This window comes from Sceloporus occidentalis, unplaced genomic scaffold, assembly GCF_023333645.1.
Source record: "Sceloporus occidentalis isolate IW3139 unplaced genomic scaffold, rSceOcc1.0.p SCAF_51, whole genome shotgun sequence".
In the NCBI taxonomy this organism is placed as follows: Eukaryota; Metazoa; Chordata; class Lepidosauria; order Squamata; family Phrynosomatidae; genus Sceloporus; species Sceloporus occidentalis.
This window is the reverse complement of record NW_028317031.1, coordinates 5,631,596-5,645,283: the sequence shown is the minus strand read 5'-3', so window position 1 is coordinate 5,645,283 and position 13,688 is coordinate 5,631,596. Positions and strand designations below refer to the sequence as shown.

General features: G+C 39.2%; 1 protein-coding gene across 1 annotated transcript; it reads right to left on the bottom strand.

Annotated features, from left to right (window-relative positions):
* Positions 1-509: 509 nt before the first annotated feature.
* On the bottom strand, positions 510-4,437 carry LOC149288512 (T-cell acute lymphocytic leukemia protein 1-like). The gene is made up of 3 exons (XM_089491806.1): positions 3,851-4,437; positions 1,537-1,631; positions 510-928 (listed from the first exon to the last, which is right to left on the bottom strand). The coding sequence occupies exons 1-3, from the start codon at positions 4,435-4,437 to the stop codon at positions 510-512; spliced, it is 1,101 nt and encodes a 366-aa protein (XP_089347932.1).
* Positions 4,438-13,688: the final 9,251 nt, after the last annotated feature.

The following is a 13,688-nucleotide window of genomic DNA, read 5'->3' as shown; positions in this document are numbered from 1 at the left end:
AAAATCAGGGATTGGATGCACTGTTCTTGTTGCAAATGGTTGATTGCATGGCAAACGTTCACTCTTATAAATAATACTGACATCAACAAATCTGATACAAATGTATGTATACTGTACCTTTTTAATATTAGGTACCACGTAAAAATAAATCCATATTAAATTCTCACGGGTTCTGAAATCCCACCTGAGGCTTTGTTACCAAAGCTGTATATCCATACATATACTTAATATACCATGGCAGTCATGATGGCGTTGGTCCCGAGACGCCTATAGCTTACAAATTGCTACAAGAAATCTCAAAATTGGGATACGAGTGGGATGGAATATATCTATGAAACAGATAAAAACAAACTCTTATACAGTCTGTTGCAATAGAGGATTTGTATCACTGGATTTGTCTTTGTTCAAATAGAGTACCAACAGGATACATCTCCTCTAAAATCCCACAGTTGTGCAACCAACGAGGGTTATAGTCAGTAGCCAAGCAGAGAAGCCGAACCAATGAGTTGTCATCGTTGCCCATTGCTTTCTACAGATAGCATGGACTGATGAAGATTTCGGTTATGCTTGGAGTCCAGTGTATCATGGTCTTCTGAGAAACTGTCAGGGCTGGGTGCCCCATCCATAGAACTTCCACAGCTGGAGTTTGGAGACAGCATGTCCTGAAGAAGGTCTTGTTGGACCATTCCGTTATCTTTATTCACCTTGCTCCGTTGGTTACCTTCTTCTTCTTGGTCATCAAGAAGTTTGGCTAGGAAGTTGATGTATTTCATGGCCAGGCGGAGAATTTCATTCTTGCTGAGTTTTTTATCTGGTGGGTGAGTTGGAATAAGCTTGCGCAGCTCAGCAAAAGCCCCATTAACATTTTGTTGTCTCCATCTCTCCCGGCTGTTTGTGAAAATGCGGCGGACGACCTTTGTATGAGGACCTCCTGTGGAGAACAAGCAGTTGACATTTACACAATAATTTCTGGATATGGAATGCATTAAGAAGCATATTTGTACTGTAGTAACAAAGCCTACCAATATATCATATGGTCCACTTGGCATTGTAAAAAAGCAAACAGCCCGCTGATTTGTGGCCACCTCTGTTATTTGGTATAGTTTCTATGTATTGATTAGACACAGGCAAAACCTAACCTAAGCCTTATAGACTTTGATTTTGGTAAATGACACATAATTGTACTGCTCTGAAATAGACAATAGCAATTAATGAAACACAAAAATAACATAAAAATAATTTTACTGTGAGTGTCTCTGTAGCGTTGTATTGAGATTGCTTTAATTTGCTTTAATTAGTTCATTGCTTATCAAGATTTTCCCTGTAAACAATAAAAGGCCATATGCTTTGCACTCATGTACAGTCAATCTGCGAAACTCCAGCTGCTGTGGAATACAACTCCTATGATGCTCAGTCAAGGTTATTTATTTCAACATTAAACATGGCTCGTGACCCCAATAGTTGCCCCATTTTTCCAACCAAATCTTCCCTAATCAAGACATTTAAATAAGCCTCACATTGTGGTTTAGTATTTACCTTCTGTCACTTCAACTTCATATGGACCTGTGCGTCTTTTTACTCTGGAATTATTGTTGAACATTGGAAATGTTTCTGGATCACCGAAGTAGCCACTGTAAGATAATAATAAATAATTATAATAAACCAATTTGATGCAGCTATGACATTTGAACATTAAATTCTAAATAATAATAATAATAATAATAATAATAAATCATGTTGAGAATTGTGGATTTTCTTTTAAATTCCATAAACTCTATAACCCTTGTATAAAATATATGTACACCTTTTGTGCTAGAATTATGCAATGCAAAGTAAGGTACATTTAAAATATCAAATTAAGTGTCAGCCATATTTACCATATAATTAACACATTGGGGGAAATTTGCATAAATATATTTCAGGCTACTGTATTCACAAAATCACATTCTATAGTGAACATAAAGAAAGACTGTGATGCAAATACAGATGCAAAAGGGTGAAAAAAGATCGAGTTCAAATAGGATGAGTAACACATTGCAAAGCACTGAAAGGGTTAAGAGAATACGCACACCTAACAGGCAGGCAGGGGAATAACTATAACTAACGGATAAAGAAAGGCGATTTAATACACATTTGAAACATTTTTCTTGGCTTCTTGTTAGATTATAGCATGTAGATCCCAGTTAACCCTTTACTAGAGTCTTTCGTTGAAGTTTATACTTTTTATTTGGCCAATATAAAACCTAATATATAACAACCTTTCATGACCTCGGAGGTCTCTTCTTCAGATGAAAGAATCCAAATTCAGATCAAATATCTTTTCTATAAACTGTGCATTGATCTATGGTCCTTATTTTCTAATTTTAGAATTGTGTCTGGAACTGCATTTTTTACGGTCCCCATTATTTGTTGAATGTGATATGTTTTATTAATAATATTTGTATCTGTTCTGCAACATTTCTGCAGTAATTAAATTGGACCAGAACAAACAAAACAAATCCAACGAAAAAGGGACGGGAAAAAAATATAATTTTGAAGAGAATTACCGGTAATACTAAAATTAAAATGATATCACAGATGAATGGCATTGTGGCTGCTTGTATTGGTAAATGATGGGATGATTAATGAGTTAAAAGGAAGAAACAGTTACCCCCAGTGTGGCATAAAACAGAAAAAATAGTAGCCTGATTATATTAAACATTAGCCGGTCCATTAGGCATATGTGATAATAAAGCAGGTCTGTATAGGGGAGTCAGGCTGGCATTGTAAATCTATATGTTATGACTATAAGGGGTCTCTGGTGTTGTATAGGGACCCGGTGATGGCATGTATATATTCTCTGGATATAGTGAAAGAGGATGATGTCTCCAAGGAAGCAATAAGAGGATGCATTAAAGGAAAGCAAGGAAAGGGAAGCACAGGTCAGGAAATGGGCAACAGACACAGAGGAAGCAGGAGACAAAATCCACATGGCAGTGAATAAAATGCAGTGTAATATAATGAGGATATAGAGAAAAGGTGACAAATGGTTCATTTACATTCTGCTTAAAATTGCCAACATTTAGAAAAAAAATAAGTATTTTGCTCTGCAAATGTATTCAAAAATAGTAATATTACAAAACTGTATACTAATTTTAATAAATATTTGTCTTTCAATCCATCAGGAGATCCCAGCTCCTAAAACACGCAATCAACAAAATAATCGATATAATTTATAGGTGATCAATAGGTCTACAAATATAAAAACATATCTATGTGAGAAGGAGCTGAATTGTTCCGCAAGGTGGATGCTAACAATGTGCTGCAGAGTGACGTCATATGAAAGTGATGCCCAGGGTTGTTCTGTGAAATGGGTGACGTTATCTGCACTGTATGATAGGTTGCTAAGGGGGTATTGTCATGGACTGACTTGAAATTATTAGCAAAAGGTGCATTATTTGGGATGAAATGATTTAAAATAGATGAGAAATTTGGTGACCTGGGCTGAGATGCTTTGAAATCCTAGAAGCGTCAGTGGCAATGGTCTACACCTTTGTTCAAGTAAAGCATACCTGTGATAGGGGTATAGAGAAATATTCTACATAAAATTGTTTCAGCTCAGTATATAAAATCCACAAAAAGGAGAGAGAGCATCAGGAGGGGCAAGATTCTACATGATGATGTGATTGCTCTGGGATAGAATGAGATCATTCTGCATGATGATAAAGTATGGGTGGGATATGATGAAATGTTCTGCATGGTGATGAGGTTTCGGTGACAGGTGCACGGTGGGTTTGTATAGGTGGGTTTGTACTGCAATGTTGTGGGGAGGTTGGACCTGATGAGATGGTTCTGGGAAGTTGGTACCCACCTGTTGCCCGGTGTCAGGGGTTGGCTCAGCCCATAGAGCATGGTTCTACCAGCCGCCTGCAGGGGGAGGGTTGCCGGGGGGCTCAGTTGCACCATCCGGACTTCGGCAGCTTGTTCTACAAGTGGTCCGGTCACTGGAAGAGGGATCGGGGGTCTGCACAGCTCGGTGGTGGCAGTGAGGGGTGGTCCGGACACTGACAGGGGGGCTCTGCAGAGTTCGGTGGCTGGAGTCAGGGGGGCTCTGCAGAGTTCGCTGGCTGGAGTCAGGGGGGCTCTGCACAGCTCGGTGGCTGGAGTCAGGGGGGCTCTGCACACTTCGGGGGCTGGAGTCAGGGGTGCTCTGCACAGCTCGGTGGTCCTCACGCTTTGCAGTAGCAGCTCTTGCTCTCTGGCCTTTATATTCCCCGATCCCTCCCCCATCCTGAGCAGCTCAATCACCGGCACATCCCGAGGGGGGGAGCAGGGGGCCGCCCCCTCATTGCCCCCACTCAGCTCCACACCAGGCGTCTTCACAGCCTCTTCTGTGTTTTGGGGGGGAGATGCGACGTTTTCGCTGTCACCCATCTCTGTCCCCAACCTTTCCATCATCTTCAGGGACAGTGGAGGACAATGTTCATAGCAGATCTGTCACCTCCCACAATATCCCAACCTGGGGGCAGGAAGAAAGACTGTGTTTAGAACACCCAGAGCCACAAACCACCATTAGCCTCGTCACCCACCCGTGGACCCCAGGAACGGTAACTGCTTATCAGTGATCCCCAAATGTATTTCATCCGCGAACCCCTTGACTTTGGCCAGTCCAGAGAAATGCCTGCAGCCCATACACGTTTTTACACAATAATGTGTAACCAGTAGCACCACTGTCCCACAATCAATTACCCCCTACTCCCACTCCTACTAATGCCAAGCAAACATAACTGCAATCGATTCATACACATACACCATCAGATCCAGTCACTGGAGCCCAATCCATACCCACCTATTCCATACACCTATTCCATTACAATCCTGCACGTATCCCCAAAAACCTCATACAACTCAGTCCTCCCCATTATACACTACAATCCTCCATAACTTTCACATATAGTTATTAGAGAAAGCAAATACCACATATCACCCGCCTATATAATTAATTACTAGCAATATCAAACACATCATCAGTGACCCTCAGCCAAATATATATATATATATATATATATATATATATATATATATATATATATATATCGCTAATAGGGCACATTTAACTCTATAAATGGACCATTTACTGTCACCAAAAATATTATTCTATATTCTATAATACTGTTCTACATTCTTTTCACCATAATTGGGAAGGAAAAAATGTATATAGAGAACCGTATTTGGTAAATATCCTGAGATCTCAATAATATTCGACTGTGGATCACGAATGTCGTAATATTCGTAGCTTTTCGTCGGCTGAGCATGATGAGAGCTTAAAACCACAATTGGAGCAGTAATGTTTGCATATGCCTGTGTATACGGCTGATGTTAAATTCACACCCTTTACTCTTTTAACTAATCTTGGTTAAAACATAAAAAAACTGGTAACTGGTTAATTGTGTGTGGTTGGGGGGGCAATGCGTTGCATCTACCGCAGTCTGACAAAGGCATAATACGCCCCCGTTACTGATCATGTCGACTAAATGGTTAATCTCAGGCATTAGCTGTTGTAAATAACTCTCATCATCCCCAGTCAGCATGTGATCTAATCTTCAAGAGGTGGTGTCCAGACATTGTATGGTGTACAGGAGAAGCCAAATATGATATTTATTGTCCAGATCGCCCTGCTAATATTATACATATTCTTTTTAATAATAGAAATATTTATAATGTACATATTTCATTTTGCTTTGTATAAAAATCTGACATTAGAGATAATAAGCAGGTAAACGAAATAAATTATTTTAGACTTGGCGATTTCCTTACAAAGTGAAGAATAAAATAAACGATATCCATAATTACTACAAATATAGAAATAGTGCAATTTATTTTTTATAAATCAGAAAAATACTCGTTTAGTGATGTTTGCGTCTATTTGTACAAACACATAAGGCATAATATATACATATTAATATATATGGGGTTAAATAAAAGACGTACCAATGTTATGTATGTATGGTTTTTTGGCCTTTACCTAAAGAAAAAATGATATGTATATATATATATATATATATATAAATTATATATAAAAATCATACTAAAATATATTTCTAAATATAGTGTTTGTAAACTGCGCTTTTAATATAATTCCATCTATGATTTTTAATACAACTGCGCATTGATAAACTAAACAAGAAAAAATATTATGAGCTAAAGGAGAACGAATTTAAGGCATCTCGTGTAATTTGAAAGTAACTAGGGCTGTGATAATGGTCATTTTTACATTACTAGAATTACACAAAAATTACACAAAAAATACACACAAAAAAAAGATTCGAGTTATCGATCTGATCAGATTGTATCTGTGTCTGTTACAGTGTATCGCGCAGATAGACAGACAGACAGACAGACAGACAGACTGAAGCCGCTGGGTATCTGGATAACCTCCCAGTCCACCCCAATAAAAAACCCATCTCCCAGTTCCCTAAACCACATAAAAAGAAAGAGACCTGCAAATACCCAAATAGCATGCATATAGAATCTATATCATACAAACGAGACAATGAAAAACAACATCTACATCTAACACAGTACTATCAATGTCTAAATATCTATCTATCTATCTATCTATCTATCTATCTATCTATCTATCTATCTACACACATATATATATATATATATATATACATATATATATATATATATACATATATACACACATACACTGTACACATTTTATTTAAAATGTAATAGCAATGTTTAATATTATATAGTGTATATATAGGCAACAAGATCGAAAACCATGTAACCGACGTGAATAAATACATATTTTTTATTTATATATATTCGCTACTCATCTTTCAAAGATATAACTAAGATATAACTATACAAACACGCGCAGTTATTGCTATATTATGTATTGTTATTATTATTATATTTTATATAATATACATATATATATATATATATATATATATATATATATATATATTCTCACTGGGTGTGTAATGTTCGGAAGAAATATATATATATATATATATATATCCCCTGTATCGCTATCGGTGTCTCTTTAAAAAAAAAATAATAATTCCAAATATTATGGCCAAAAGCAATACTTACATAAATTAAAAAAAAAACGGAAAAGAAACAAAAAAATAATTTAAATGTTTTAGAAAAATCCGAAATATCTTTACCCCCTGAATATAATCCCTCCGATCTATAGGTAAAGAGTTTATTACAGAGAAGCCGTCGGGAAATTCAAAATGTCGGCACATTTGTATTCCGTATCAAACTATTATATAGACACCAAATCGGTGATTACCGTGACACGGAATCCGGTGTGAAAAAGAACGGAGGGCGACAAAGAAAACGGGTTCTTTCACGAAATGGGGTGTTAACCGGCTTAATATGATACAGAAAATGAGGAGTTAAACTTATTGTGTACCTGTCAGGGTGGATATAATGGGTATTGCAGCGAATAAATTATGTATATATATTATTTTCTATATATAATTATATAATAGGGCGTTTTATGATTTTTATATACATTTCTCTTCCATTCTCTTTCTCTGCCCGAAGCCCCTATTTATTCCTCCCCAATACATTTCCTAAAACGAAAATAATCCACCAGATCCTCTTTTGTTTTTCCTGCTGGGTTTTAATCATTGGGGACCCCCGAGCAAACCGACACCCCAATCCCCCCCCCCTTCCCGAGCACCCCGCGATCCCCCCGGTCCCCTCCGCCTCCCACCGGGTACTCACCGCTCGCCCTCCATCTTGTGGCCTGCTCATGGCTGCAGCGGGGGCTTTAGGGAGTAGTTGGGTGGCGGTAATCCCCCGCCTGCCTCCCCGGCTTCCTATTTAGTATGGAGAGAGGAACACTTCAGCAATGTGTCCGGGAGAGATAAGGAGGCGGCGGGGCCCGGCCTGCCCTGATAAGCCCCGAAGCCATTACTTATGAAATGATTCATTATTATTTGGCAATTTTATCGACGGGGAGAGGGGGAAATATGGCGGGGAGACATCTGCATAGGAATAAGACGCCTCGGGGGGCTTCTCCTCAAACTCGGCTTTGGCCGAGGGGTTTCTATGTGTTCTCGGAAGAATGGCGCTAATATCAGGCGCTAATTATCAGGCGCTAATTTTGGACTTTTATTTCGCATTGGAGGCCATTATCCGACCCGTTTTATGAAATATGACGTCATTGTCCCCAGCCCTATGCTGAATGCAATGTGTGACAGTAAACAGCCTGGGGGTGATGTGGGTTGGCATATAGGGTTTATTTATATAGGGCATTTAACCATTTGAGTGCCCCAGAGGTATGCAGTGCTCATGTCACAGCAAAGCATAGCGAACCCCTGACATCACCCGACTCCCATGACACTCAACCAAAGGGCTTTGCTTGCCCTTGTGGGAACTAAGGGGTTAAAGGCCATATTTTGGGACCTTATCCCCTCCATATAGAGATTGGGGTGACTGCATGGAGCTTATTTTGGGTTAGAAAAATTGAATTGAAAATTGAATGGGGTGTTTAGGATTAACCTTTAAGGCGCCAAAATATACAACACGCATATAGAGCTTCTGCTGTCCCCAAACTCCCACGATGCTCAACCAGCTGAAATACCAACGGTTGCCTAACCTTAAATTTGGCAATCAAAGGGTTAAATGGCATAGTTTACATTTTTTGGGGACCTTATCTTCTCCATGCACAGGGTGGGGTGACCTCAAGGAACAGCCACCACCCCACCCTCACGGACCACCCCACCCGTGTTTCTTCTTTACTACCAAAAAGCCGCTAATATAATGGGGTGTGAAAGATTAACCTTTAACGTGCCAAATGGCTGGACGGACACCTTCATTTCAGTTTTGTTCCCCGTGCATTACTTGTAGCATTTACAGCTATGAATGTGACGTCATTGATTCATGTTAGTGTTTATGTTTTTGATGTCACTCACACGGGGTTTGGTAGAATAATCACCTTATCCTGGGCAGACTAGAATAGCCAGCTGGTTGTTTTTGCTTGCCTGGAATACATTGTTTCTGGAGATTCTAGATACTGGTCTGTATGAGGTTGTTTATCGCAGGCTGAGGAGGAGAATGTGCATTGTTTGTCCATGAACCTGGAATTAGAAATTGGATCAAGCAGACTGTAGGGTGGGGTATGCATTCCAGCAAATGATGGGTTAAAGTCCTAGTCCCAGCCAGCACCTGATCCATCATGTATTGGATTTAAAGGGACATCATCATTAAATGTAACTTGCTGATGGACCTAAAGATATTATCAATCTGAAATTGTCTTTGTTTAATAATTTCCCTGCCCCCTATTGTAACGGCGCTATGGAATCTGTTGGCGCTATATGAATACATGTAATGTAAAATGAATGTAGATCGTTGTGGGGCTTTTTTTTGTAAATAAAGCTTAAAGAAAAGTCAATAATGTGGGAAGAAATAGAAGGGTTAACAAATTCACAAAGAAGGGATATATTTTCCTGAGTTTTTGTGTTAAAAGCATCAGTGCAAACAAAGCTCATCTAATATTGGCTGATATCGTTATGAATTGGGCGTTTCTCTTGTTGTGTACCAAAGGTAAATAGAGAGAACACACGGCCTACAGGCATATTTATATTACAGGTGCCCCTAGGTAGAGAATTCTTCTTATTCTTCTTATTGTTATTGATTTATATAGCGCCATCATATTCTGAAGCGCTGTACAACGGGTGAACGGTACATATAACAATCAGTACATCACATAGACATTTGGACCCTGATCGTTCTATGAGCTCCTGTCCCAATAGAGTTATCACTCGCCTGATGTATATTTATTTTACATTATAGTGACTATAAACGATGACTAAGGTTTTTCCGATTTGATCACCGAAAGTAAGGTCTGATCCACGACGAGGATCGTATGCAACGCTGTCGATTGGTCCATAGAGAAACATTGTTATTGTGTTTACAGCTGAGTTCAGGTATCAACCACTCACGTTTGGTTCACCACCAAAACAGAAGGTGTGGTTCAACCACAGAAGCCACTAAGCCCTTGAACCTTCTCTTCCGACCTCTTACATAGACAATTTGTATTGTCTCTGTGTTGTGCGGTCTACGTACGGCTCTGGGTAGAATGTTGTATTTATTGGCGTCATTTAATCACACTCTCCAACAAACTGTCCTTTGACGGTAACTTGGAGGTTCTGATCTGCACCCAAGTGATAAGGCAAATCTAAAAGGTAATATGTTTACATTTTAATGACATCTCCTCACCCACCACCTCAATTCTTTGGACAAGTCTTGAGGTGGAAAGGTTGAACATTAGAAGGTAATGCATTTCCTGCCATCATATTGGAGAGCAGATCACCGATTCTTCATCAAAAGTCACTTCCTGCTTCCTGTTACTTTGAGGGAAAGTCCTAAAAACTTTGACTACTTGGGACCAGGATGCATTTTTGTAACATCCTGGGTATCGTATTTCTCTTGATACACAACGATCAACAATATTTGTATGAACTACGTGAATGGGTCTGTGGCTTGGGACATATCGACTAAACCTTGAGTGTTAGCTAACAGCTATGTCATCAAAATTTTGAGCTACCTGGAGTGTTGAGCCAACTGATACAACCCAAATAGCTCCCTTTGACCAACACAGGCTTTGAGCATTTAGATGCATTCCATTTCATGTCATGAGAATTATGGTAGAGTAGATGAGTCAGATGGTCCTCAGTTTCCATCATCAAGTTGAGGTCTAACTGGAGAGCCACCCATTAAAAGATGTGCCCAGCTTCTATGAAGTGATGCATGTCTGGAACAATCAACTAAAATGTATCACCATTTATGTTTTAAAAATAAATATATTTACTATTTATTAACTCTTCTCTTCTTTCATTGAACACACATTCCTCTTGATGAATTGGATCTATCTAAATTATATATATATACATACATATATATATACATATATATATATATATATATATATATATATGGAGTTATACATTTGGAATTTGTAAGGTGCCATTTTTAACACTTAGGTGTATGAAGCACACTATCCTAAATAGATTCTATAATAGGTGTTCTGAGCAATTTTCCATGTTCTTATATGGTTTTTTTCAACAAATTTCTCTAGTATCAAGAGATAAAACCTGCTATTTTAAGCTGGGGCCCAGGTGACTTTCAAATCTCTTTCATTCCTTGCATGGGCAGCAGAGGCAAAATTAGACATGAAGGAACATCTACTGACTTGGCACACCTAATACCGAATGCTAATGAATAATAATGAAGGGTAACACTCAATTACTTATCACCTTAAATATTAAGAAACCGTATGTATTAGTTCTTAATTATCCGGATGCTTTCCATACAAGTGGATTTTAATAAACATTAAGGAAGACCAGGGATGGCGCTTGCGGTGCAAGCCGTTATTCGGTAATGTTGAGAAAAAATCAAGATGTTGTATTAAACCAAAGAATATAGAAGGTGCCAATAAAACCCAGAATCAGACCAAACCATTTCTAATAGGATCATTCTTGGATAAATAACATTCACCTTAAAGATATGAAAGTCCATGGTGGCACGAGGCTGTGGCCACTTGGACCATTTGGGTTCAATGCAAAATCCACTGTGAGCTTCTCCATAGGTTCATCTTGTTGACCCAACAGGAACTAAACTCAGTAGTGGGTTGACCAACAGGTCAGAGAATTAATATGCTAATTAAAGGCCCTGAGTCACATTCATACTTGCATCCTTGGGTGAGTCCATTAAAGGTCTCCCATAACCCAGCCATCATATACGCATTAACGCAAATGGGTACTTTTGCTTCAAGCAGCCAATGACCAGAACAATGAAAGAAGAGGTCTGCTGCTGGAGCAGGGCTGCCACTTCTGTCAGGTAACCGCTTTATTTTTTTGCTTTGGAAGAACGCATGTTAAAGCGTCGACAGATTTCTTCAATGTGCATATTACTGTAATGGGGGTGTCTGACATTTATTTATTGAAAAATAGGTTAATAGGCAGGGCATCGAAGGTAAAATGAATGGTGGGTCCACAGCAAACTTCTATGTCTGTAGCTACTAAATGTAGATTTGTTCCCACTTTGCCTCGTCTGCCACGTAAAACGTTATATTTACAATTTCTTCAGCTAAACGGTAGCCTCACTCACACTGGCATTAGGCACTGGTAAACATCACAGCACCCAACACAAGTAACTGGACCCGCCAAACTACATCCAGAGATCCGCAAAGAGGACCTTTATGCAAAGAAGCAGCACCTGACATCACTCCAGAGATCTGGAAAGGTAGACTTAGACTTTTATAGTCCAGTGTTAAAGCATAAGCCGATTCTCAGAGTCGCACAGTCTGGAGCTGACTTCATCAGGCACTCATTAATCCGCGTCTGGATTTTTTGCGCAATGCCATGGCTGAAGCAGCAGCAATTGACAGCTGGTGGCCACTCTGCAGCCAGACAACATGGACATTTGGTCTCCTGTGTAGACCCACATCAGCATGAGGCTCGCTCTACTGTGATATCCAAGCCAGCCTGTCCCCGTGTGTAATCTGTATGTTGAAACAAAGGAGACCCATCTCTCAGACACCATTATCTGTCTACATCATTAAAGGACTGAGACAAGCAGCCAACGCGACCATGCCGAAACCGCAAGGCAGGAAGGGATATTTACAGTTTGAAAGCCTAGCCACAGCTCCCCTTCTGCTGTTTAGGTTATATCCAGGAAACACTAGCGATCCAGCCCACTTCCTCCGGCCAACAGGAAATGCTAGAGAGGGAACAGACTTGGCAAAGGGACTGTTATTTTTAGATTATAAAGTCTTTACAAGCAGAGAATTTAATGGGAGTTTTTCCATAATCCCTCAATTAAACACCATGCAGCCTCACGTTATATTAGTCTTAAAGAACATGCGCCTGTCACAAATGTATTTTTAGAATTTAGGGTTTCTACGAGTTAGGATCCAGCTCAAGTCCGTCACTGTAAATACTATTACAATGGATTGGGTTTGTTTCACAAGCATAAAGATAATACAGGTCGCTCCCCGCAGGGAATCTCAAACTTCTTTTGGATTTTTTTTTTGGGCAGACAAACGCGACAATCCGTTTGAGTATTTCCTTGGTTCTTCAACAAATATTTACAGAAACTTCATCTGAAACAAAAAGGATTCTTTCTTGATAGTTTTCTCCGATTGATTCCCATAAACAGGGCAAATTACTAAAGGGAAATTAGGATTATTCTGTCCAGATCTTTAAATGTACTTGGAGACCACAGTTCAGTACGGGTATTAGCTTTTAAACTAAAAGAACTTTGCCATTATGGCTTCTAGCCCAAATGCATTTATTAAAACTAATACCCAAGATGAGTGGAAAGCAAGTGATAGAGGCTAATACAGAGAGGGAATTTAATCATGCATAGGACAGGCACATGGACAGCCTGAACCTAAGACGAGAACAAGTCGAACTAGACGGGCTGAAAGAATCTCACTGCAGATACGAAGCAATTAGTCACCAGCATCAATGTTTTTGAGAGAAAAATGGCTAAAGGGTGTGTCGGGTGTCAATATTTCTGTCTTTGTAAAGACTAGTTGTAATTTACAATGCTGTACAGATACATAAGCATTGCTACAGAACCACAATTTTGTGAAATAGTAAGAAATTAGTTACATTAACCCTCTAAGCATCACATGCTCTCCTGAACGACACAACAATTTCTGTAGTTCTGCT

Bases quoted from the DNA above. Each gene is read 5' to 3' on its own strand.
- LOC149288512 (XM_089491806.1), bottom strand. From the start codon at position 4,437: ATGATGGAAAGGTTGGGGACAGAGATGGGTGACAGCGAAAACGTCGCA. The intron at 1,632-3,850 runs GTGGGTACCAAC...ATTATCTTACAG, and splicing joins CCCCTGACACCGGGCAACAG to TGGCTACTTCGGTGATCCAG. The intron at 929-1,536 runs GTAAATACTAAA...TCTCCACAGGAG, and splicing joins TGAAGTTGAAGTGACAGAAG to GTCCTCATACAAAGGTCGTC.